This window comes from Syngnathus acus, chromosome 13, assembly GCF_901709675.1.
Source record: "Syngnathus acus chromosome 13, fSynAcu1.2, whole genome shotgun sequence".
In the NCBI taxonomy this organism is placed as follows: domain Eukaryota; kingdom Metazoa; phylum Chordata; class Actinopteri; order Syngnathiformes; family Syngnathidae; genus Syngnathus; species Syngnathus acus.
This window is the reverse complement of record NC_051098.1, coordinates 3,318,352-3,343,823: the sequence shown is the minus strand read 5'-3', so window position 1 is coordinate 3,343,823 and position 25,472 is coordinate 3,318,352. Positions and strand designations below refer to the sequence as shown.

The 25,472-nt window shown below is 43.2% G+C and overlaps 1 protein-coding gene and 1 long non-coding RNA gene across 5 annotated transcripts in view; one reads left to right on the top strand and one right to left on the bottom strand.

The window, feature by feature from the left end:
- msi2b (musashi RNA-binding protein 2b) overlaps nt 1–25,472 on the top strand; it is a 145,482-nt gene that overhangs the window by 114,017 nt on the left and 5,993 nt on the right. Inside the window, exons 11-12 of one of the 4 annotated variants that reach the window (XM_037267494.1) lie at nt 5,036–5,155; nt 21,863–22,014. The exons of 1 other annotated variant lie outside the window; for it this stretch is intronic. In XM_037267494.1, the coding sequence (XP_037123389.1) occupies nt 5,036–5,155; nt 21,863–22,014 (272 nt within the window). Of the gene's footprint in view, nt 1–5,035; nt 5,156–12,482; nt 12,687–21,862; nt 22,015–25,472 lie in introns of all 4 variants that reach the window. 2 more of the 4 variants (XM_037267496.1, XM_037267495.1) reach the window with 2 other exon arrangements.
- Nucleotides 6,087–25,373, bottom strand: LOC119132330. Its single transcript, XR_005099842.1, has 3 exons — nt 25,363–25,373; nt 23,992–23,996; nt 6,087–6,183 (listed from the first exon to the last, which is right to left on the bottom strand). It is a non-coding gene; the product is annotated as an uncharacterized LOC119132330 (long non-coding RNA).

Sequence of the window (25,472 nt, the reverse complement as noted above, 5' to 3'; positions counted from 1 at the left end):
TTGGCTAAGGCAGAGACGTGTTTCATGGTAATCAATCGGGAGCCAATGTTTTTACACGAGCCCGGCCACGCGCTTCACGCACACACGCGTAATCGCACACAGCAAACGCACTTTATATTGTTTAACTACTTACTTTTGAAGGAAATACTTAAAGAAAGAATGTCTACCAAAGCAGTTGTCTGAGATTGGGAGTTTGATTTATTGAATTAAGAGAACAGCGTTAAACACACTTTATGTTGTTGAAATGTTTACTTTTGTTGTGAACAAAATACTTCAAGTGCAGGATAAACATTGTGCAATAAATATTGACGGTTATGTACCTTAAGTACCTATCTGTTCCACTCATTTCAACTGACTTGTGAAAACTGCTCAGAAAAATCCAAATTCTTTGACATATAGCATTTTTTTTTTTTTTACAGTAACGCAAATAGTTACTTTCCCTGGTAACCCAGTTACTTTTATTTTAAAGTAATTCAGTTACTAACACAGTTACTTTTTGGATCAAGTAGTGAGTAACTATAACTAATTACTTTTTTAAAGTAATGTTCCCAACACTGGGTTTGACAGTGCTGGTGGTTGGTGATCATTTTCATCATGGCTGTCAAATTAATTTAATTAAATAGGATAATTTGTTAGTGAACATTCATTTTCTCAATGGTTGAACAAGTCTGTTCTTCAAATTTACTTCCTTAAACACACAGATATTCACTCGGCAAGATTTACAAAAATGACATGGATAATTTGAAGAGTAGTCTGACTATAGCAGTGTTTAAACAAATTCAGCGACGATATGCCAGTATGCTTCAAGGCTGCCTCCATCATTCCGGTGCCGAAGAAACCTCAAATCACCTCATTGAATGACTACAGACCTGTGGCACTGACTCCCATCATGATGAAGTGCTTCGAAAGGCTGCTCAAAGGACACATCGTCTCCAGACTCCCCCCAACATTCGACCCGTTCCAGTTTGCCTACCGGCAGAACCGCTCTACTGAGGATGCCATCTCCTCCGTTCTTCACCTGAGCCTGGCTCACCTGGAGAAGAGGAACACCCACGTGCGGTTGCTGTTCCTGGACTTCAGCTCAGCGTTTAACACCATCATTCCACAGCATCTGGTGGAAAAACTGGAACACCTGGGCTTCAGCACCCCCCTTCGAAACTGGCTGCTAGACTTCCTCACCAACAGACCTCAGTCAGTCCGGGTCGGACAGAACACCTCAGATGTCATCACCCTCAGCACAGGCTCCCCTCAGGGCTGCGTCCTGAGCCCCCTGCTGTTCACCCTGAAGACACACGACTGCGCCCCCAGGTTCACCACCAATCACATCGTGAAGTTTGCAGACGACACAACGGTGGTGGGCCTCATCAGTGACAACAACGACCTGGACTACAGAGAGGAGGTGGAGCAGTTGGTGGGCTGGTGCAGAGACAATAGCCTGATTCTGAATGTGGAGAAGACGAAGGAGATCATCGTCGACTTCAGGAAGAACCAGCCTCACCACGCTCCACTGATCATCAACAGCTCAGCTGTGGAGGTGGTCAGCAGCACTAAATTCCTGGGGGTCCACATCACAGACGACCTCACCTGGACTGTGAACACCACAACACTGGTCAAGAGGGCACAGAAGCGCTTGTACTTCCTGCGGAGGATGAGGAGAACCCACCTGCCCCCACCCATCATGAGGACGTTCTACCGAAGCACCATAGAGAGCATTCTGACAAGCTGTCTCTCGGTGTGGTGTGGAGGTTGCAGCGCCTCCGATTGGAAGAACCTGAGGAGAGTGGTGAGGACAGCAGAGAGGATCATCGGGGCTCCTCTCCCCTCCATTCAGGACTTGTCATCCCAGCGCTGCGTGTCCCGAGCCCGTAATATTATCAGTGACCCATCACACCCCCACCATGGACTGTTCTCCCTGCTGCCCTCTGGGAAGAGGTTTCGCAGCATCCGCTGCAGGTCCACCAGGTTCTGCAATAGTTTTTTCCCTGCTGTCGTCAGACTGTTGAACATTCAAACTTAGCATTCCTCTGCACACTTGTAAATACTGTTTTTGTCTCCTGCACTGTTTACATACTTTATCACTGCTGCACTTTGTACTTTATACTTATCTTATTTCATATTTTTATATAGAATGTCACTTTTTAACCAGCCGCAATATCACTACATTGTTGAAAGCCGTATGCAACGTAATTTCGTTTTGTGTTCACCCAGTGTTGACAAAATGACAATAAAGTTTGTCTAAGTCTAAGTCAAGTCTTGTTTGACCTCTGTGTCAGTCTATTATCTGGAAAAACATTCAAGAGGTAATAAGTACCATAAGATGCCCTTTCATCTAAATTCAGGACATTGGCTTTATCCTTTTACCAACAAGGAGTCAATGACATGGATTTAATGCTGCATACAACTTTCCTAGATGCTCAGCATCTCACAAAGCACTGGACCTTAATCATTACTCTCCACTAATCTGCTGAGGCAATTTAGCAATGCAGCAATGTCAAGATACGAAAAAGTTTTGTGAATTATTCAGTTTTTTTCAACTGTAAAAATCTTTGCCAGTATTTAGAGTTATTTACAGTTTACACTGATTCTTTGCCATCAAATTCTCAATCTTTCAGGCGTACAATATTTTCAAGGACACACCGATGCTGCGCCAGAATGGCCAATTTAGCGCAGACCGGTCTGACAAAGTAGCAAAGATGAATAGCAAGGCTTGTCCATGCACAAAAATTAGGATATGCCAGAATTTCCACAAAGATTACGATTGGGCTGAATTCTGCTGCACATGTGTTCTTGGGCTAATTTTTGTATGTTTTGTTGTCCTTTTAAAAGCCCCTCAAATTGGCTACAAGAATACTTGAGTGGCCAAAATTTGAGGTTCAGGTGGCAGTGGTTGAATTTTCATTAGACCAAAATCTTTCAATGAGAGGATCCATCCATTTATTTTCTTCAGCTAATTCGAGGGCTGATCTTGGGGGCAGCAGCTTCTGCAGGCAGGGCCAGACTTCCCTCTGTCCAGCCACCTTTTCCAACTCTTTCAACTCGAGGCATTCTCAGGCAAACCGGACGTTTTAATCTCTCCAGCGTGTCCTGGGTTGTCCCTGTGGCCTTCTCCTAGTAAGTTACCTCGCTAGGGATGTGAATTTCTGATACAGAAACCCAAATACCACAATAAGAATGTGTGAAATGAAAGTCTGCTAATTTCACATGGAATGATGCATGCAGTTATGCATCTAAGGTGAATTCTTTACAAAGGTCTGCTTGCCTTTTCGGTTGAACTCATGTTAAGTAAACAAAGGTGAAAAAAAACATTTACCAGCACTGATCCTAACCTGATGTTTTGCAAGAGATGTATGAGCCAAACAAAATGACAATTTTAAATACCGTAATTTTCGGACAATAAGTCGCGGTTTTTTTCATAGTTTGGGTGGCGGGGCGACTTATACTGAGGAGCGACTTATATGTGAATTTTTTCACAAATTTTTAACAAAAATAAAAAAGAAGTTAAACTGCGATAAACGAACCGCCAAGTGACGTCAGTGGCGCGGCGCGGTGGATGTTTACATCAAGGACAAAGATTCAATCACGGGATGACGACGATGACGAAGGGCCCCACGTACTACCGGCATCATTAGCGGCTTTGTTTGTAAGTGACACGGAGGACGAAGAGTTTGAAGGTTTTAATGATTTGAAGTGACCCAAAAGGTTTTAAAAACTATTATGGCTTTTACGCATGGCCGGTCCTACTCTACAGAGCTCTCTTTCACCTCCGTGGATTGAAGTCGGGGGCCGGCGCTCAGCCGGGTGGCTGTCCAGGGACGGTGGTTGGGGCTCGGACATAGCTTTTACGCACGCCCGGTCCTACTCTACGGAGCTCTCTTTCACCTCCGTGGATGGAAGTCGGGGGCCGGCGCTCGGCCGGGTGGCTGTCCGGGGACGGTGGATGGGGCTCGGACATGGCTTTTACGCACGCCCGGTCCTATTCTATGGAGCTCTCTTCCACCTCCGTGGCTGGAAGTGCCACCTCCGGGGATGGAAGTCCACGCCGCCACACACCTGGAAGTCCACGCCGGTGCTTGGGGCCGTGTGGTGGTGAACTATTTATGTTATAGTTATTTGATATATTTTATTTCGTATAGCAACTTGTATATATTTTTATCGTTACAGTTCAGTAGTTGTTGGCTCGTTGAACTCTTGTTTTGTTAAATAAAGAGACGTTTACCGAACCTACGTCTTTCCTTGTACTTTGTTAATGCTATAATATAGTTATATACTAGATCTGTGGAATAACGACGAGGCTGACGTCAGGCCGTTGTTGACAAAGGACGAGGAATTTGATCGATGGATTTAATGATTTGGAGTGACACAGATGGTTTGATAATATTGTTGTTTATATGACTGACTTTGACTTTTGATAGTTATTTGATATATACTTTATATATCGTTATATGGGTCTGTGGAATATTTAGAATATTTAGGCGGCGCGGCGCATACGCGGCATCGTTTCCATAAAGGACGATCGATGGATTTAATGAATTGGAGTGACACAGATGGTTTTATAAACGTGTTATTTATGTAATAGTTATTTGAATAACTCGGAATATTACGTCAGGCCCGTTCTCAGCTCTTCGTTTATGTTTATGTCACGTTAGCATACCTATCGTTTAGCCTGTTGTTGCTCGTTCATGTCTGTTCTTGGTGTTGGATTTTGTCGAATAAATTTCCCCCAAAATGCGACTTGTACTCCGGAGCGACTTATATGTTTTTTTTCACGTTATTGTGCATTTTATGTCTCATGCGACCTATATTCCGGAGCGACTTTTAGTCCGAAAATTACGGTAGTTTCAATGAATGAAGTAGTTTTTTTTTGTCATACCACACATTTCCACATAATTTGCCATGAAACACAAAACCCCATGTCCCAGGTTAGCGCAGTAAAATAAAACAGCAAACAGAGCGCGCCATCGCGCCTCTATAACTGTCGTATGTAGTATGTATTAAAAATACATGACTGATGTATGCCGCACTCATAAATTCCCAGGCTTTCCAGCAACACCGTATGGACCAGTGACAGCAACAGTAGTAGCAACACATGGATCAGGTAGGGGAAGCCGTGGAAGAGGTGGCAGCTACATGGCATACGGGCACAACACAGGGGCAGGTAAATGCTCTGTCTGTAGTCTGTGTGGCCTGCCACACTCGCCATGCATTTTCTCTTGTTTCGTCATCGTGTCATCTCTTCAGTTTAACACCCAAATGATTCACACTATGTACAATACTTACAAATGATTTTTTGTGTGGATGCACAACATTGATAGATAATTATCTAATCCTCCTCTGCATTGCTGATCTACTTCATGTTGATTGATTGATGATTTCTAATGTCACTCTTTTTTTACTCATGATTATGTTTAACATTTTTTTTTTTTAGTTCTGTTTTGGATTTCATTAGTTGGCAGCATGAGTACTATTTTAATATGCTTAGTGATGCCTCAGCATTTGCACTCTTGCTATTTCCTTGCTCGGGCTGCCGTTGGTACCCATTTTTAAAAATGGGAAAATGGTTCCCCCCAAAAAAAGAAATATGAAATACCGTATTTCTTGGACTAAAAGTCGCTCCGGAGTACAAGTCGCATCAGCCATAAAATGCACAATAAAGGGGAGAAAAACATATACATATAAACTATATATCAAATAACAATATAAACAACAATTTTATCGAACCATCCGTGTCACTCCAAATCATTAAATCCATCGGAATCTTCGTCTTGTGTCACTTAAAAAAAAAAAAACACAGCTGTTGACTCCGGAACTACGTGCGCCGCTTACGTCAGACTAGATATATCAAATAAATGTAATATAAACAACAATTTTAACGAACCATCCGTGTCACTCCAAATCATTAAATCCATCGGAATCTTCATCCGCTGTGTCACTTAAAAAAAACAACAACAAAAACTGTTGACTCCGGAACTACGTGCGCCGCTGACGTCAGCCTTGTCGTCAGCCTTGTCGTCAGTTGCGGCTCCAATCATTCCACAGATCTACGTATATAACTATATTGTAGCGTTACCAAAGTATCAAGCAAGACGTGGGTTTGGTAACCGGCTCTTTATTTCACAAAACAAGAGCTCAACATATGAGCCAACACAGTGCTATAAGCAAGCGCCCTGGATCGCTCCCCCCATTCTAGACAATATGAAACTACTGAAGTCTAACAACATAGACGTTGCTACTCTAAATAAACTATGTATATATCAAATAACTATAACATAAATAACAAGTTTATCGAACCATCTGTATCACAAATCATAAAATCTCCTGACTCCGGAAGTCAGTGAATGGAACTCATTGTCAGTGAGGCTCCAATTATTCCACAGCCATAGTGCGCAATCGTGAAAATAACATGTGAAGTGATCAACTATACTAGTAAGTCAGTAATGTGTTAATGATCAAGTAGAAATTTGTGAATAATTACACATATAAGTTGCTCCTGAGTATAAGTCGCCCCCCCACCCAAACTATGAAAAAACCCACGACTTATAGTCCGAAAAATACGGTACTCAATTTGTGTCATTACTCAAATTATTGAAATTTGCAATGATGACACTGAGATGAGACAGTGACAGTCAATTCTAAGATTCCATTTGTGCTTTAAAAAAATCCTTTTAAGATCGAACTATTCCTTTGGTTCACCATCTCTACCTATCAGCCTGTCGGTATTAGTATCACATCTAAAATGGATTAGGCATATTTCATTGATTTGATAGCAGAGCTTGACATAATTGATTGCTTATTTTTTAATCATTGCTGTCCATATTGCTTCTGTTGAAGACTTTTTTACAATATTTTTACACCACACAAGGGAGTTGATTGAATTTTTGCGGTGCTCTAAATAAGCCAACAACGTTGTAGTAGTTTTTTATGCACTTTTGCTTTGTCCGAGGAGTAAATGATGTGGTATCCAGTTTTCATTGCCAATTGTACAGCTGCAAAGTTCATGACTGTATTTTTCGCACCATAAGGCGTTTCGGGTTAAAAGGCGCAGACTCAATTGCGGGGTCTAGTTTGTATTTAATCCACACACAAGGGGCACCGCATTAAAAGCGCTTGCATGCCATGACTTATGGTAAACAAAAAAAATAAATGTCACGGAAGCAAGACAGTGAGTTCGGTTGTACTTTATTCTACAGTTTAACCATGTACTGTACTCACATTATTGTTAATCGATATTCATACGCTAATCGTCCAAGTCATTTTCTGTATCCAAATTAAACAGTTGGGCGAGTTCCTTCTCATCATTTTCTCGTTGTTGTCACGTTGCTCTTCTGCAATGATCCTGGCTTTCCAGAAAGCTTTAATTGTGCCTTGTACGCATATCTCTTTGTCTATGCCATTTTAGAGGGTCCTAATGCTGTTTTCTTTGCACAAATGATAGTATTTATTTATCAATGGCGGCGGAGGTACGTACTCTACGTGTTACATGAAGTCCTCTGATTGGTTTACCGCCTCTGTCTACGTAAAACGTCGGGTCTACTTATTAAGCCTGTTTATTACGTCTCTTTGTATGCTAACGTGACATAAACACAAACGAAGAGCTGAGAACGGGCCTGACGTAACATTCAGAGTTATTCAAATAACTATTACATAAATAACACGTTTATAAAACCATCTGTCTCACTCCAATTCAATAAATCCATCGATCGTCCTTTATGGAAACGATGTCGCGTATGCGCCGCGCCGCTGACGTCTAAATATTCTAAATATTCCACAGACCCATATAACGATATATAAAGTATATATCAAATAACTATCACATAAACAACAATATAATCAAACCATCTGTGTCACTCCAAATCATTAAATCCATCGATCAAATTCTTCGTCCTTTGTCAACAACGCCGCGCGTGCGCCCTGACGTCAGCCTCGTCGTTATTCCACAGATCTAGTATATAACTATATTATAGCGTTAACAAAGTACAAGGAAACACGTGGGTTTGGTAAACGTCTCTTTATTTAACAAAACAAGAGTTCAACGAGCCAACAAGTACTGAACTGTAACGATAAAACCATATACAAGTTGCTATACGAAATAAAAGATATCAAATAACTATAACATAAATAGTTCACCGCAACACGGCCCCAAGCACCGGCGTTGACTTCCAGGCGTGTGGCGGCGTGGACTTCCATCCCCGGATGTGGCACTTCCAGCCACGGAGGTGGAAGAGAGCTCCATAGAATAGGACCGGGCGTGCGTAAAAGCCATGTCCGAGCCCCGTCCCCGGACAGCCACCCGGCCGAGCGCCGGGCCACGACTTCCATCCACGGAGGTGAAAGAGAGCTCCGTAGAGTAGGACTGGGCGTGCGTAAAAGCCATGTCCGAGCCCCATCCACCGTCCCTGGACAGCCACCCGGCCGAGCGCCGGCCGCCAACTTCAATCCACGGAGGTGAAAGAAAGCTCCGTAGAGTAGGACCGGGCGTGCGTAAAAGCCATAATAGTTTTTCAAACCTTCTGTGTCACTCCAAATCATTAAATCCTTCAAACTCTTCGTCCTCCGTGTCACTTAGAAACAAAGCCGCTAATGATGCCGGTAGTACGTAAGGCCGATCGTCATCCCGTGATCGAATCGTTGTCCTTTATGTAAACAACTGCCGCGCCGCGCCACTGACGTCACTTGAAATTCAAATCTCAGTAATCCCTTGCTACATCGCGGTTTGTTTATCGCGGTTTCACTTTTTTTTTTCTTTTTTTTTTTTTTGAATTTTGAAAATTAATGAAAAAATTCACATATAAGTCGCTCCTCAGTATAAGTCGCCCCCCCACCCAAACTATGAAAAAAAACGCGACTTATAGTCCGAAAATTACGGTATTTATTTATCAATGGCAACGGAGGTACGTACTTTGCACAAACGATAGTGGCGGTGGAGGTATGTCCTCCTCTACGTGTTACGTCAAGTCCTCTGATTGGTTTACCACCCCGATTCAAGTAAAACGTAATGTCCTCTGATTGGTTCATCGGGTGCCTGTGTATTACGTCTGTGTGGCTGCAGCCACACAAAACAACTTTACAGATTTGCACAAACGACAGTATATACCGTATTGGTCCGAATATAAGACGATGTTTTTTGCATTGAAATAAGATTGAAAAAGTGGGGGTCGTCTTACATTTTGGGTCTAGACATTATACCCATTCACTTGTGCGCACCGGTAAGTTAAAGGTTGCTGGTATCGACTGAGTATGGTGCAGTGATCGTGTGCGTCCTTGACACAACGTGTGTATATGCTACATTTCATTGTTACTACTGTTCACTGTTGTGCCGTTTGTCCAATCGCAGTTTGCTTCGTGTGCGCGCCGTTTGATTGACAGCTCCGGCGCGCTCCTTTAAGTTTGCCTCGCATCGTACGAGCAACGTACACGCATGAGTACAGCCGTGAGATAGCGGCACGGTGATTAACGATCGCCAGCAACGACTCATCTGCAAACTCAACAAGCTAGGCCTCAGTACCTACCTCTGCAACTGGCTACTGGACTTCCTCTGTCAGAGGCCTCAGGTGGTACGTGTTGGCGACAAAATCTCCGCCAGCATCACGCTGAGCACGGGGGCCCCCCAAGGCTGCGTGCTCAATCCGCTGCTCTTCACCCTGCTGACGCATGACTGCACTGCAACCTACAGCAACAACCGCATAGGGAAATTTGCTGACGACACGACTCTGGTGGGTCTCATCACCAAGGGCGACGAGACTCAATACAGGTTGGAGGTTGACCTTCTGACCACGTGGTGCAGGGACAACAACCTCCTGCTGAACGTCAACAAGACCAAGGAGATTGTTGTTGACTTCCGGAAGAGTCACACCCAACACCTGCCACTGACCATCGACGGTGCTGTGGTGGAGAGAGTGAGCAGCACCAGATTCCTGGGGGTGCACATCAGTGAGGATCTCTCCTGGTCCACCAACACCGCATCACTGGCGAAGAAAGCTCAGCGCCGCCTGTACTTCCTGCGGAAACTCAGGCGAGCAAGTGCTCCTCCGGCCGTCATGACTACATTCTACCGTGGCACCATTGAGAGCGTCCTCTCCAGTTGTATCGCTGTTTGGGGTGGTAGCTGCACTGAATACAACATGAAGGCCCTGCAGCGCATAGTGAACACGGCTGTTAAGATTATTGGTGCTTCACTCCCCTCCCTGAGGGACATTTACACCTCCCGTCTCACCCGCAAGGCGACCGCGATTGTGAGTGATGTGAGTCACCCCGTTCACTCTTTGTTTGATCTTCTGCCCTCTGGGAAGAGGTACAGGAGCCTGCGCTCCCGCACCACCAGACTCACCAACAGCTTCGTACTCGAGGCTGTTAGGATCCTGAACTCTCTCCCCCCTTCTGCGTAACGTACTGTACTTTTGCGCTATATTCTGACTGTCTGCTGTATGCACACTTGCTCCATTTTTGCTCCTCTTATTTATTATGTTATTTGTTTATTTATTCGTCACTCTTATTTATTCATTGTTTGTGCCTTCTTGTTTTTATTTTTTTGTGTTGTTTACTTGTATGTATATTGTGTACTATGTCTTGTCACCGTGGGATAGTGGGAACGTAATTTCGATTTCTTTGTGTGTCTTGGCATGTGAAGAAATTGACAATAAAGCAGACTTTGACTTTGACTTTGATTTTGTTGTCTCGATGACTTATCAAAGTCAAAGTCAAAGTCAGCTTTATTGTCAATCCCTTCATATGTCAAGACACACAAAGAAACCGAAATTCCGTTTCCTCCATCCCACGGTGACGAGACATACAAGTAGGCGACACAAAACAAAAACAAGAAGGCACAAACCATAATAATAAATAATAAATAAAATAAAATGAGCGATGAATAAAGACAGACCAATAACCCATTGAATATGAGGGGCAAAACCGAGCCAGTGAGCATACAGCAAGAACAGGACGCTACGCTGAAAGGGGGAGCGAGTTCAGGATCCTAACAGCCTGGAGTACGAAGCTGTTGGAAAGTCTGGTGGTGCGGGAGCGCAGGCTCCTGTACCGCCTCCCAGAGGGCAGAAGTTCAAACAAAGAGTGAGCGGGGTGACTCACATCACTCACAATCTTGGTCGCCTTGCAGGTGAGATGGGAGGTGTAAATGTTTGGTGTGTTGCAGAGAGTATTTCATTTATGGTTATTTAGTATAGCGGAACCGTTACTCGCAATTAGTTATGTAATGTGGGCCATCTACTAGTGTTGTGTGACGTCAGAAGTTGAGCGTTGACTTACGTGCTGTATTTCTGTCTGTTGCAGAACCACACATGCGCACACACGCACCACACACACACGCACACACACACACACACACACACACACACACACACACACACACACACACACACACACACACACCCTTCACACGTAATAATCACACACACAAGAATCACACCCAAAGACTCCCATGTACATGTACACTACACACACCTGCTCTCACATCCTTATGACCAAACGTATGCCTATACACTTTTGCTAGTTTGCCTGTATGCCCCTATGAACCACAATGCCTGTTACTTTTTTGCCAATAATTCAGTAAAACAATCAAAACTAAACTACGTCGTCCCTCCTGTGTTCTGACCGACACCCGGGGGCAAAAAGAGCATAACCATCCAAGCCAACCCCCTATACAGTCCTCAGGCTTCCCCGCAATAGCGCTAGCAGTTTATTTACAAATGTGATTGCACTTTAGTTTACATATTTAAATGTTCATATATTAAGATGTGATAGACAGTTTTTGCATGATTTGAACGAGGCAAAATAACATGCTTTTTCTCTCGAATATATTATAATCATTTGTTTCAGTTGTAATTATTTTCTGTATAAAAAATAAATTTGGTGTCCTTTAAGGACCCCAGGAAGAGTAGCGCTGGCATTGCCAGAGCTAATGGGGATCCTCAATAAAACAAACAAACAAAAAAGTATTTTTTCAAACTTGAGTCTTGAAAAAGAGGGCGTAGTCTTATAATCAGGGTCGTCTTATATTCGGGCCAAAACGATATTTACCAATGGTGGCGAAGGTACGTACTCCTCTACGTGTTACGTCCAGTCATCTGATTGTTTGTTTGCCCCGATCTACGTAAAACGTAATGTCATCTCATTGGTTCATCGGGTCTTCATATTACGCCTGTATATTACGGAAGCCACACAAAACAACTATACAGATTTTGGAATTTGGTCCACACAAAAGGCGCACCTGATTAAAAGGCGCACCTTTGTTTTTTGAGAAAATTAAAGGCTTTTAAGTGCGCCTTAGGGTGCAGAAAATACTGTAGTCTGAGTAGATTTCCAAGATGTCTGGTGTAAATTATGCTTTTGATTGATACGTTATATATTCAAACAGCATCATGAACCATTATAAGGTTGATCCATTGGATTGATAGTCTTGGCTGAGGATCACAACAGCGACATGTAAAAAAGAGCAAGCTGAAAAAAATTTCACTGCTCCCATCTCCCAGGGCTCCCTGATTATGGGTTGTGCTCTTTGGCTGGAACCAGCGCTGACTTGAGGGGCGTAGCACAGTACTCCATGGCTGACTATGGCTCCCTCCGGCCACAGACGGCAGCTCAGATGTTGCCTAATGAGCATGCCAGCTCGGCCTGCCATTCTCCCAGCGCCCTTCAGCACCACCTTCACAGCCCAGACCCTTTTAAGAGCCCAGGTGTGTAAATTCACGTGTATACTCCTCCCACATATTTTTTTCCAAGGATAATGGTAAAAATGCTGAAGCATGAGTCTGTGACTGTAATGGACATTTGCCTTTAATATGCTGCATGCATTTGATAGCACTACATTTGCCGTCTGTTGTTTTATTATTGACTGTTTGAGAACATGTCATTTCTCATTTTCACTGTTGGAGAAAAGGTGTGACAATTTCAAACATCCTCTCTACATTGGGGTTCATCTAATCACTCTAGTTTGCTTTTTAAGGTCCTTCAAGTTAGTCAAGTAACTTATACTATAGCCCAGATCACGCAAAATATGTAAAGAGAAGGTTGAATGAGGTTTAAAAAAGATCCTGTATAGAAATGATGAGTATTCTGCATGCACAAGAATAATCACATTGTTACCAACCTATTGCAGCATTTTGACTCTGACCCAGAAGGTATGGATTTAAAAAAAAATCTTTCCTGCATCATGATCATGCATCAAATGTATCTCAGTGGAACTGTGTACAAGATTGTGTCAAATTGGGTTTTATGCCTGGTGAAGCCCATATCTCACTGAGAAGCGAATGCTTGTGAGTGTTTATGCACGTAGCGAATGTTGGCTTTTCGCCAGTTTTCGATAAAGATTGTAAAAGGTTGCAAAGACCTTCACACACAGTTTTAATGGTCAAAAACTCTTTTTCTTGTTGGTGTCTTTGAGACAAGGTTCAGAGCTGACGAGAACAAGTTAGAATTAACTTAAAGAACGTCGGAAAACATTTTGTTTGGGGTTTTTAATATTTGAAATAGCCACTGAATTAATATTTTAGTTTAAATAAATATTGACTTTGTTTAATAGTCCATTTAAAATAATTAAATTAAAATTACAGTGAGGTGCAATCACAGCCTGCTTCCAAGTCCTTTTTTCTCATGTTGGATTGCACCTAAATAAAAATCAGATTTCTTGTTATTGAATTAATGGTTTTCTTAATAAGTATGGTTCTGATCTCGTCATGGCCAGGGGCAGAGTTTTTCAAGCTCATGACGATGCTGTAGACTTCCTCAACACTAGGAGGGTCAAGAATGGAGAGTGAAGGAAACTGCCCTTTAATTAGGCAACAGGGGCTTGTATCAGAAGTTGAGAAGCTAGATGCCAAGGTAGCGCCAACATTTACAAAGAAATCATTGAAACCATTAGAAATATCTATTGGGTTAGAATTGGCTCCATTCTTCCCCAGCATCTCACTTGGGGTAGATGCTTTAGATTTTTTGCGATGTAATAAATGGTTGATAAGATTCCATGTTGTTTTGATGTCACCAGAGGCTTGAGTAAATTTATCAGCATAGTAAGTTTGTTTGGTTTTCCTTAGTAATACTGTAAATTTATTTTTATATTTCTTGTATGTTTCTATATTTATAGGGGTGGGATTTGCAATAGAATTTCTATAAAGTTTATTTTTTTTACGTAAACATTTTTTTAGTTCATCCGTTATCCATGGTTTCCACTTAGAGTTATTTTTACGACTAGAAATTAAAGGAAATGATGACTAATGCATTTGTGAATAGTGATAGAAAGGAGTGATAGGCTTTGTTGACATCTTGCAACAGGATAACCTCATCCCATGACACAGAGCTGATGATAGATATAAAGGATTCCATGTTTTTCGCAGTAAATTTGCGGAATTTCACTTGACCACCAGTAGTGCTATGACGTTTGATTTTTGGAACACTATCATTGTAGATGAAATGGAAGACGGGAAGATGATCAGATACATCACAGATCAACAGGCCAGATGTTATTTTGAAGTCCAGAGAATTAAATAAGATTTTGTCAAAGAGAGTGGCCGTTGAGCCTGTGATCCTGGAGGGTTTGTTAATAAGGGGGAAAAAGTTGCTAGAATATAATATATTAAGGAGGTCTGCTGTATGTGACTGCTTAGTTTCAAGCAAGTTAATATTAAAGTCACCAAGTAGGACACACAATTTGCTTTCTTTGTTTATGATTTCTAGAGTAGAGTCGAGGGCCTCATTGAAAGTGATTTTATCAGAGTCTGGTGGTCTATATATACATACATCCAATTATCACATTTTTATTCTTGATGAGTGAACAAGATGAGAGTTCTATTAACACTGATTCTGCTACAGTCATATCAAAGTGAACACTTAGATCCTTTCTGGGAGAGAAATTTAAGTTATCAGTCTGTCATGGAGTGGATGGAGCAGGGCGACCAAATGCAGCTTGGACCAGGGTTTATTGAAGGGAACTCAAAAGGCAAAGTGACATGACTTAACAAACAATAACTTGACTGACTGACCGGGACGTGAAACAAAAAGACAGCAGGACATGACGACAGCAAGTCAGTACGACAACAACAACACAATGATCCGACGGGGAGCGAGGGGCAGACAGGACTTAAATAAATAACACGAAACACGAGGCAGGTGACCGCGGTTACATTGATTGAGGTGACACAGGAGGGGCGACACGAACAGAAACTATGGCAACCTAGACGCATAGCAAAACTGCTGGGGACGAGACGTGACACAGTCACATACAGTAAGACTCCTCCACCTTGCTTTTTTGGTCTACAGGAGTGTATAGGAGTGTAGTGAGAGAGAGAGGGTAGCTAGATGTATTATCAACCATCCAGGTTTCAGTAAGAGCTATTACTGAAAAATAATGTGTCAAAGTTGATAAATAGGTTTTCAGACCATCATGATTTTTAGAGATACTCCGTACATTGAAGTGGACAGTGGAAAATACATTTGTTTGGCAGTGGCCAGGAAGAGTATTGCACAGATTGTTAAATATATCTTCAGAAAAATATTCACATGACAATTTAACAGATTTTAGGGGAGTGTAATTAGTATCTGGGTTAAAGAAGGACTCGTAGATACCAGCATTAACATTATCTAGCTCAAATAATTTAAATAATAAAGAGTCCAGATCCGGTGGGACAGAGATCACTGCATTAGTGATGTGTCACTGGATGGCATGGAGGGTGTAAGGGTTAGGGTTAGGTCTACCTGAGATGAAAGTCCTCTCCGCCAGTCTCTGTTTGCCATGTTGTGCTCCGCTGTAATCCACCATTCTCGTCAGGAGGGTCCATAGGTACCACTTAATGGTCATCAGTTCAGCCATTGTAGACGTTAGGTTCCCCCACCACCAGGCCATATACGTATCTTCAGTTCCTCCAGTTCACTCACAACGAGTCTTGACATCTTCTGGTGTTGCTCCGTTCATTTTAATCCATACTTTGCAGTTTCTGACCCACGTTGCTAGTATCTTGTTTTCTTTCTTCAATTTGCGTGCGTTCCAGGCTATCTCCGCATTATTCTTAGTGAGGTGCTCATTTAGGTAAACACCCGTTCCTTGTAGTTTCCTCCCTTGCTTCAAAAGATCCACTTTATGTTTCCTATTGACGAACCGAATGATAATTTTCTGAGCATCTTTTGGTCGTCTTCGGTTTCTTGGGAGTGTATGAAAAGCGCCAATGTTTCTTTTCTGGAGTTCCATATGCTTACTCTCGAAAAACTGTACTACCTAATTTTCAAGTGTTGACAGTTCGTCCGATGGAGAGTCATCTGTCGAGGGATCCGGAGGACCCGCCGCCCTGGCATAGGAGCGGTGTGATGTTTTAAGACCACAAATTATGAGGTCTTCTTGTGGGGAGTACTGCTCCAGTGCATCTACTCTCCGTTCAAGATTTTCTCATCTTTCTCCTTGGATAATTTCTTAAGCTCAGTTAGTTCAGTCGTTAGCTGGAGCAGGGTGGCTTGCTGCTCTAAGAGTGTGGGCAGGTCTTGCCGTATCAAGTCAATGGATGATTTGAGTTCATCGTAGCCCTCATTTTTTTTGGGCGGCATAGCAGATCTAGACTAAAAACGAGTCACACTGCTAAACGCCGACTTTCAATACTTGCCGGTAGGGCTAAAGTGGCTAAACACGTAGGCTACGTTAGCATCGTCTAGGTGATTTGGTTTTCCTCAGTTGTCATGGTGACTCGTGGTATCGGGGCTCGATTGATAATGGCTTTTTGTAGAAGTTGTGCACGCGCATAACTCCAGGTTAACACACTGTTGATTGAACTAACTCAGATCAGCTGTTCTGGAACCGAATACTCAGAGTTTCCCATCTCAGAGTAAGTCAACTCAGAGTTCAGGGATAGACTCAGAGTATGTTGAACCTGCTTTCTGGATTACCCTCCAGTTGACAACTTTATTGAGATCTTCATTCTTTTTTATGTTTTTCACTGCTGAATAATTTACAGGAAAGGACAAAAATATTTCACTCCATCACACTGTTATTAGTGGAAGGACCTATTTTATTCAAAATCCAGTTTACATTTAATGTGCAGCTTCATATTTTTGAAATATGAAAAGCAACTATGTTTGCCCTTGCCCTTTTCTTGAAAGAAAAATAACTTCCAGTTGAGGTGTTTGTTATATGGCATCTTGCATGTTGTTTTGTAAGTGTCTTCTAACTTTACAACTGAGAAAACACCTATATAAATAACTATGTATACTACGACAGTGTATTCAGCCCCAAAATTAATGGCCCAGTCAAAATATACACTGACATTTTAAACTGAGTCACATTACAATCAGTTTGTGTTGCTGGTATGTCGTTGAAATGCCTGAGCGATTTCATGAACGTAATTGAAAATTGTAATGCATTATTCTTTGTGCTGTACTGTAAAATAGTGCATTCATGGGTAAGGGTTAGTATTTCCTCTTTTACCCTTTTGTAAAGTGGGTCCTTGCAAATGTAACTTCCAGCCTTCAATCACATTCTACCAATGGCCACCCTTTGTAATTTTATGCCTGTCACACAACCACCTCCATTTGGTGCAATCCTCTAAGCACTTTAGAAAAGATGAACAATAAGAGTCACAGAAAAGACCATTGGTAGTGATTAAGTTGAAGTGTACAGCGTAAGTGTAAATAAGTCTTCTTCTACTTCAGAGACATTTTGCTTACTTACGTTATTGTTGCAGCCAACTCCCCCTTGTGCAATTTCTGCCTTGCGTTCATAAAGCTCCCTGGCAGTGATAGTGAATGTTTTCCCTCAGTGAAGCCAATGAATAAAAAAAAAAATCTCACTTGTTTTTTATAATGTTTATTTCAGCATGATCATTGTCACACTTCATCATAATTTCATTACATGCGCCGTAAACACATGACTGGCCGAAATGGGAAACGGCATGAGGCAGGCCTTATTGTGATTTAGGTTTAGATTTTACATTTTTATTTTAGAGTACAATGAGTTGAAATACAAAAAGACAAGTTATATACATTACCCTGACTTTCATTATTCTCTGGAATCACACTCAGACCTCTCATTCCAAACACAATACATACTTGCCGACTCCCGTCTGTTTATATTAAGAACAATAATAACAATTAATCTGTTACAGAGCAAACTTTCTAAAAGATACTCAGCCCCTTTTCTAGACTTAGACTTGGACAAACTTTATTGTCATTTTGTCAACACTGGGTGTACACAAAACGAAATTTCGTTGCATACGGCTTTCAACAAAGTAGTGATATTGCGGCTGGTTAAAAAGTGACATTCTATATAAAAATATGAAATAAGATAAGTATAAAGTACAAAGTGCAGCAGTGATAAAGTATGTAAACAGTGCAGGAGACAAAAACAGTATTTACAAGTGTGCAGAGGAATGCTAAGTTTGAATGTTCAACAGTCTGACGACAGCAGGGAAAAAACTATTGCAGAACCTGGTGGACCTGCAGCGGATGCTGCGAAACCTCTTCCCAGAGGGCAGCAGGGAGAACAGTCCATGGTGGGGGTGTGATGGGTCACTGATAATATTACGGGCTCGGGACACGCAGCGCTGGGATGACAAGTCCTGAATGGAGGGGAGAGGAGCCCCGATGATCCTCTCTGCTGTCCTCACCACTCTCCTCAGGTTCTTCCAATCGGAGGCGCTGCAACCTCCACACCACACTGAGAGACAGCTTGTCAGAATGCTCTCTATGGTGCTTCGGTAGAACGTCCTCATGATGGGTGGGGGCAGGTGGGCTCTCCTCATCCTCCGCAGGAAGTACAAGCGCTTCTGTGCCCTCTTGACCAGCGTTGTGGTGTTCACAGTCCAGGTGAGGTCGTCTGTGATGTGGACCCCCAGGAATTTAGTGCTGCTGACCACCTCCACAGCTGAGCTGTCGATGATCAGTGGAGCGTGGTGAGGCTGGTTCTTCCTGAAGTCGACGATGATCTCCTTCGTCTTCTCCACATTCAGGATCAGGCTATCGTCTCTGCACCAGCCCACCAACTGCTCCACCTCCTCTCTGTAGTCCAGGTCGTTGTTGTCACTGATGAGGCCCACCACCGTTGTGTCGTCTGCAAACTTCACGATGTGATTGGTGGTGAACCTGGAGGCGCAGTCGTGTGTCATCAGGGTGAACAGCAGGGGGCTCAGGACGCAGCCCTGAGGGGAGCCTGTGCTGAGGGTGATGACATCTGAGGTGTTCTGTCCGACCCGGACTGACTGAGGTCTGTTGGTGAGGAAGTCTAGCAGCCAGTTTCGAAGGGGGGTGCTGAAGCCCAGGTGTTCCAGTTTTTCCACCAGATGCTGTGGAATGATGGTGTTAAACACTGAGCTGAAGTCCAGGAACAGCAACCGCACGTGGGTGTTCCTCTTCTCCAGGTGAGCCAGGCTCAGGTGAAGAACGGAGGAGATGGCATCCTCAGTAGAGCGGTTCTGCCGATAGGCAAACTGGAACGGGTCGAATGTTGGGGGGAGTCTGGAGACGATGTGTTCTTTGAGCAGCCTTTCGAAGCACTTCATCATGATGGAAGTCAGTGCCACAGGTCTGTAGTCATTCAGTGAGGTGATTTGAGGTTTCTTCGGCACCGGAATGATGGAGGCAGCCTTGAAGCATACTGGCACTGTGGCTTGGCCCAGCGAGATGTTAAAAATGTCTGTGATGACACCAGCCAGCTGACCTGCACATTCCTTGAGCACCCGCCCAGGTATGTTGTCGGGGCCTGGGGCCTTACGTGGGTTGACTCTTCTCAGAGTCTTCCACACGTCGGCTGAGTCAAGGCAGAGTGCCTCCTCTTCCTGAAGGGGAACAGATTTAACTGCAGGAGTGCTGTTTAGTGCCTCAAACCGCCCAAAGAAGTTATTTAGACCATTTAGGAAGTCAGCATCAACCTCACCCACCGGGGGGGAGGGTAAGTTGTAGTCCGTGATCGCCCGTATGCCTTGCCACATACTCCTGGTGTTATTGGCGTCGTGGAAAAAATCCTGAATTTTTCGACTGTGGCTTCGCTTCGCTAACCTGATGGCACGGTTCAAGTTGGCTCTCGCTGTCCTCAGTGCCTCCTTGTCGCCAGACTTGAAGGCTGAGTTCCGTGCTCGTAGCGTATGACGTACCTCCTCAGTCATCCAGGGTCGTTGGTTGGCTCAGGTGATGATGTTCTTAGTGGTGCTGACGTCCTCGGTGCATTTGTTGATGTAGGCTGACACAGTCATGGCGTACTCATCAATGTCGATCTGATTGTCATATGTTGCTGCTGATTTGAACATGTCCCAGTCAGAGCACTCAAAGCAGTCCTGGAGTGCCTCCATGGCCCCCTCAGACCACACCCTCACCTGCTTCACTGTGGGTTTTGCTCTGATCAGCAGGGGCCTGTATGCAGGGATTAGCATAACAGATAGGTGGTCTGAAGAGCTGAGGTGGGGGCGGGGGGCTGCTCTGAATGCATCCTTTATATTGGTCCAGAGTGTTCTCTCCCAGAGTTGGAAAATCCACGTGTTGGTAAAAATGAGGGAGAATAGTCTTCATGTTAGCCTGGTTGAAGTCCCCAGCAATGATGAAAACACCCTCTGTGTGCGTGGATTGCAGCTCACCGATAGTCCGATAGAGAACGCTCATGGCCTCTTTAGTATTAGCGCTAGGAGGCACATACACAGCCGTGATGCTAACAACATTAAACTCCCTGGGCAGGTAGAAGGGTCTGCAGTTAACAGTCAAAAGCTCGATGTCCGAAGAGCAGAAGCTGGCGACAGATCTAGCATTTTTGCACCAGTTGTTGTTGATGTAGACACACAGCCCACCTCCTCGGGATTTACCGCTTAGTTCGCTGTTTCTGTCGGCGCGGAATGTAGCGAGCCCCTCCAGGCTAATGGCGTTGTCCGGTATTGATGAGTTCAGCCATGTCTCCGTCAGGATGAGAGCGCAGCAGTTTCTAACCTCCCTCTTTGAGGAGAGTTCCAGTTGTAGATGGTCGATTTTATTGTCCAGTGAGCGGACGTTGGAGAGGAAGATGGATGGAAGCGGCGGTTTGTAGGGGTTAGCTTTTAGCTTAGCCGTTAGCCCACCTCGACAGCCGCGCTTCCGCCGCCGGTCACACCGCCTACGCTTACTCCTCCTCCGGCGTGTGCTGCCCGGCGAACCTGCTGCATCGTGAGCTTCTGGGGCTAGTGCCCGAAGCACTCCGAGGCTACGTAAACAGACTAGGGTAGTTGTGGCTACAAGTCCGAAAACACTTGAAGACCGGACCTCCAGCAGGCGCTGGCGATCATATACTAACCTACTGGATGGATAAACTAAACTTAGTGTTGTTCGTAGTGTCCTAGGCGACATATTCTGTGAAAACGCTCGTCGGTTGTCGAGAGCCGTCGCAGCCGCAGCCGACCGGGTCGCCGCCATCTTGAAGAGTTCTAATGTACTTTCAGGTCATATTTTTTTGTCAGACAGATATGTGTAACGATGGACTGACAACTTGCATTAGGGACACTGGGTCTGCAGAAAGCAGAAACACTAAAGAGCCGTCGTCACCAGAAATGTGTAAATGTTATTATTGGTCCAGAAGTAGGTCCTCACAGATGTGCCCTCTCAAGAATATGATATTGCTTACTCTCTCTACTGCTAATGGCCAATGGGAGTGGTTGTGGATGTTCTCTCCTAAACTCACTAATCGTGTTGGTCTTGCTCAGGTTCAGGAGACATTTCACTGGCTGGTTGTCTCATTTTCTATAGCTAGTCTCATAGTGTTACCTGATAATGTTGCACAGGAGTTATTTGACACGGGGATGATGGCAGCATTGGACTTGAAGCAGGAGGGAGCAACAACCTGACTAGTGCATGTGTTGAAGATGTAAATGGGATTTGGTTTCTGTTCTTTTTCATGTAACTAATGCCTCCGTTGACTCTTTCTTAGATGATGTAACAAGGCCTGGACCCTTCCCTGGTACGATCAGCCCTGGTCATGTCGCTGACCTCTATGGTACTGCCACTCAGGACTCTGGTGACAGCAACTATATTAGTGCCACAAGCTCACAGAGAGTTTCTGGGTTTAGCCACAATATTACTGTGAGTGTCTTCTTGCATCAACGTTACATCTCTCCTGTCATCTGGCATTGTGAACTGTTCAGGTATAATTCTGTTATGTATGAAAAAAGCCATTTAGAATTATAGTTTATTAATGATCAGTTTACTGGCTAAGGGCCATGCGCTCGGGTAAGTCTTTATTATTATTTTTTTTTAAAAATATGCACCTGTTTTGAGAATCTTACATCTACATGCATTCTCTTGTATTTATGTAACACCAAAAACTCAGTGAAGTCTGAGGCTGACTGTAAATCATGGAGTATGGAGTTTTACTGAGGCTGAGGAGTGTAGGAGTCAATTTGGAAAATACTATGGATTTAATGATTTGGAGTGACATGGACGGTTCGTTAAAATTGTTGTTTATATTACATTTATTTGATATACCTAGTCTGACGTCAGCGGCGCACGTAGTTCCGCCATCAACAGCTGTGTTTTTTTTTTTTTAAGTGACACAAGACGAAGATTCCGATGGATTTAGTGATTTGGAGTGACACGGATGGTTCGATAAAACTGTTGTATATATTACATTTATTTGATATATCTAATCAGCGGCGCACCTCCTTCCGGAGTCAACAGCTGTTTTTTTTTGTTTGTTTTTTTAAGTGACACAAGACGAAGATTCCGATGGATTTAATGATTTGGAGTGACACGGATAGTTCGATAAAATTGTTGTTTATATTATTGTTATTTGATATATACCGTATTTTTCAGACTAAAAGTCGCTCCGGAATATACATCACATTAGCCATAAAATGCACAATAATGTGAAAAAAACCATATATAAGTCGCTCCAGAGTATAAATCGCATTTTGGGGGAAATTTATTCGACAAAATCCAACACTAAGAACCGACATGAACGAGCAACAACAGGCTAAACGATACGGTATGCTAACGTAACATAAACACAAACAAAGAGCTGACAACGGGCCTGACGTAACATTGACAGTTATCCAAATAACTATATAATAAATAACACCTTTATCAAACCATCTGTGTCACTCCAAATCATTAAATCCATCGATCGTCCTTTATGTCAACAATGCCAGGTGCGCGCCGCTGACGGCGGTTGCACTTCAAATTATTCCACAGGCCCATATAACGATATATAAATTATATATCAAATAACTATCATATAGGCAATATTATCAAACCATCTGTGTCACTCCAAATCATTAAGTCCATCGATCGTCCTTTATGTCAACAATGCCGGGTGCGCGCCGCTGACGGCGGTTGCACTTCAAATTATTCCACAGGCCCATTTAACGATATATAAATTATATATCAAATAACTAGTATATAAGCAATAATATTATCAAACCATCTGTGTCACTCCAAATCATTAAATCCATTGATCGTCCTTCATGTCAACAATGCCGGGTGCGCGCCGCTGACAGCGGTTGCCCTTCAAAATATTCCACAGGCCCATATAATTATAAACAACAATTTTATCAAACAATCTCTGTCACTCCAAGTCATTAAATTCCGTGATCGAATCCTTTGTCCTTTATGTAAAACACCGCCGCGTATGCGCCGCGCCACAGTTGCAGTTCAGATTACAGTAATCCCTTGCTACATCGCGGTTCGTTTATGGCGGTTTCACTACATCGCGGATTTTTGAATTTTGAAAATTTGTGAATAATTTCACATATAAGTCGCTCTTGAGTATAAGTCGCCCCCCCCACCCAAACTATGGAAAAAAACACGCTTTATAGTCCGAAAAATACGGTAGTTGAAATATTGTTATATGGGCCTGTGGAATAATTTAAACTGCAACTGACGAGTCCGACGTCAGCGGCGCGCTGCACACGCAGTGTTGTTTACAGAAAGGACGACGAATTTGATCGATGGATTTAATGATTTGGAGTGACACAGATTCAAGATTCAAGATTCAAGATTCAAGAGTTTTTTATTCGCCATGTTTGAGCGTGCCAAACAAGGAATTTGACTTCGGTAAAACACACCCTCTGTTCAACATATAGGTGACTAACAACACTCAGGACATGTGAATAATGGCAAAACAGTGTAGACAAATTCAAAAGGTGTGAAGAGCAGGATGTTATTGCACAGTAATGCCTCTGAGACTCTATGAGTGGTGTGAGTTCATCAGAGCAACAGCCCGGGGGAAGAAGCTGTCTCGGTGTCTGCTTGATATGGTTTGATAAACGTGTTATTTGTGTTATAGTTATTTGAATAACTGTTAATGTTATGTCAGGCCCGTTCTCAGCTCCTCGTTTGTGTTTATGTCACGTTAGCATACCATATCGTTTAGCCTGTTTTTGCTGGTTCATGTCTGTACTTGGTGTTGGATTTTGTCAAATGAATTTCCCCCAAAATGCGACTTAAACTCCGGTGCAACTTATATATGTTTTTTTCCTCTTTATTGTGCATTCTATGGCTGATGCGACTTGTACTCCGGAGCAACTTTTAGTCCGAAAAATACGGTACATACATTTTTGGTGTATCAATAAATGTATATTAAACCATATAAGTTTATATGTTATCATTAGAACAGTAAATAATAGTTTCAAACATGTAAATATTGTATTAATAGTATAAATGACAAACAGAAATAATGTATAAATAATATAAATATGATACGTGTGTGTGCGTGTGTGTGTGCAGTGTGCGTGTGCAGTGTGCGTGTGCAGTGGTGTAGATGTAGCTCAAGTATACGTACATACTGTAAATGTTTTTAGAACTCTTTCATTATTATAACAACTTTTTTATAATAAGGTACAAGTGTAGTACATACTGTAAACATGTTTTTAGAACTCTTTTATTATTATAAAAAAAATTATAACAAGGTACAATACTGTAAATAACGTTTTAGAACTCTTTTAGAACAACCTTTTTATAACAAGGTACAAGTGTACATACTGCAATTGTGTGGGCACTCCCTGCCTTCTGCTGGCGTGTGGGCAACTTTCGTGCCATAATTGTCAGGCTTCGGGGTGGAGGAATGGAGCGAGGACGACCAAATGCAGCTTGGACCAGGGTTTATTGCCGAAAACTCAAAATACAAACCCGGCAAACTGACGTGACTAAACAAAACCAAAAGGACTGACTGCCAAAGCGTGAAACAAAAGACAGGAACAAAACAAACCACGTGACAGTGAGACATGCATTGTCCGCACATCTCGTGCAATGCTCCGACGGCGAGTGACACGCAAACAGAACTTAAATAAGACACAGGTAACGAGAGGCAGGTGCCCGTGATTACACAAATCAAGGGCACACAGGAAGGGAGGGGCAAGCACACAGACACAGAACTGGGGACGAGACATGACAGAACCCCCCCACAAGGGACGGCTCCCGACGTCCCAAAAACACAACCCCCCACGGCGGCACGCGGGGGGGCGGGGGGGCAGCGCACCAGTCCAAATGGCCCTACTGGTTCTCGAAGTGGTTCGAACGGCGCACGGCGGCGACTGGGGGAACAG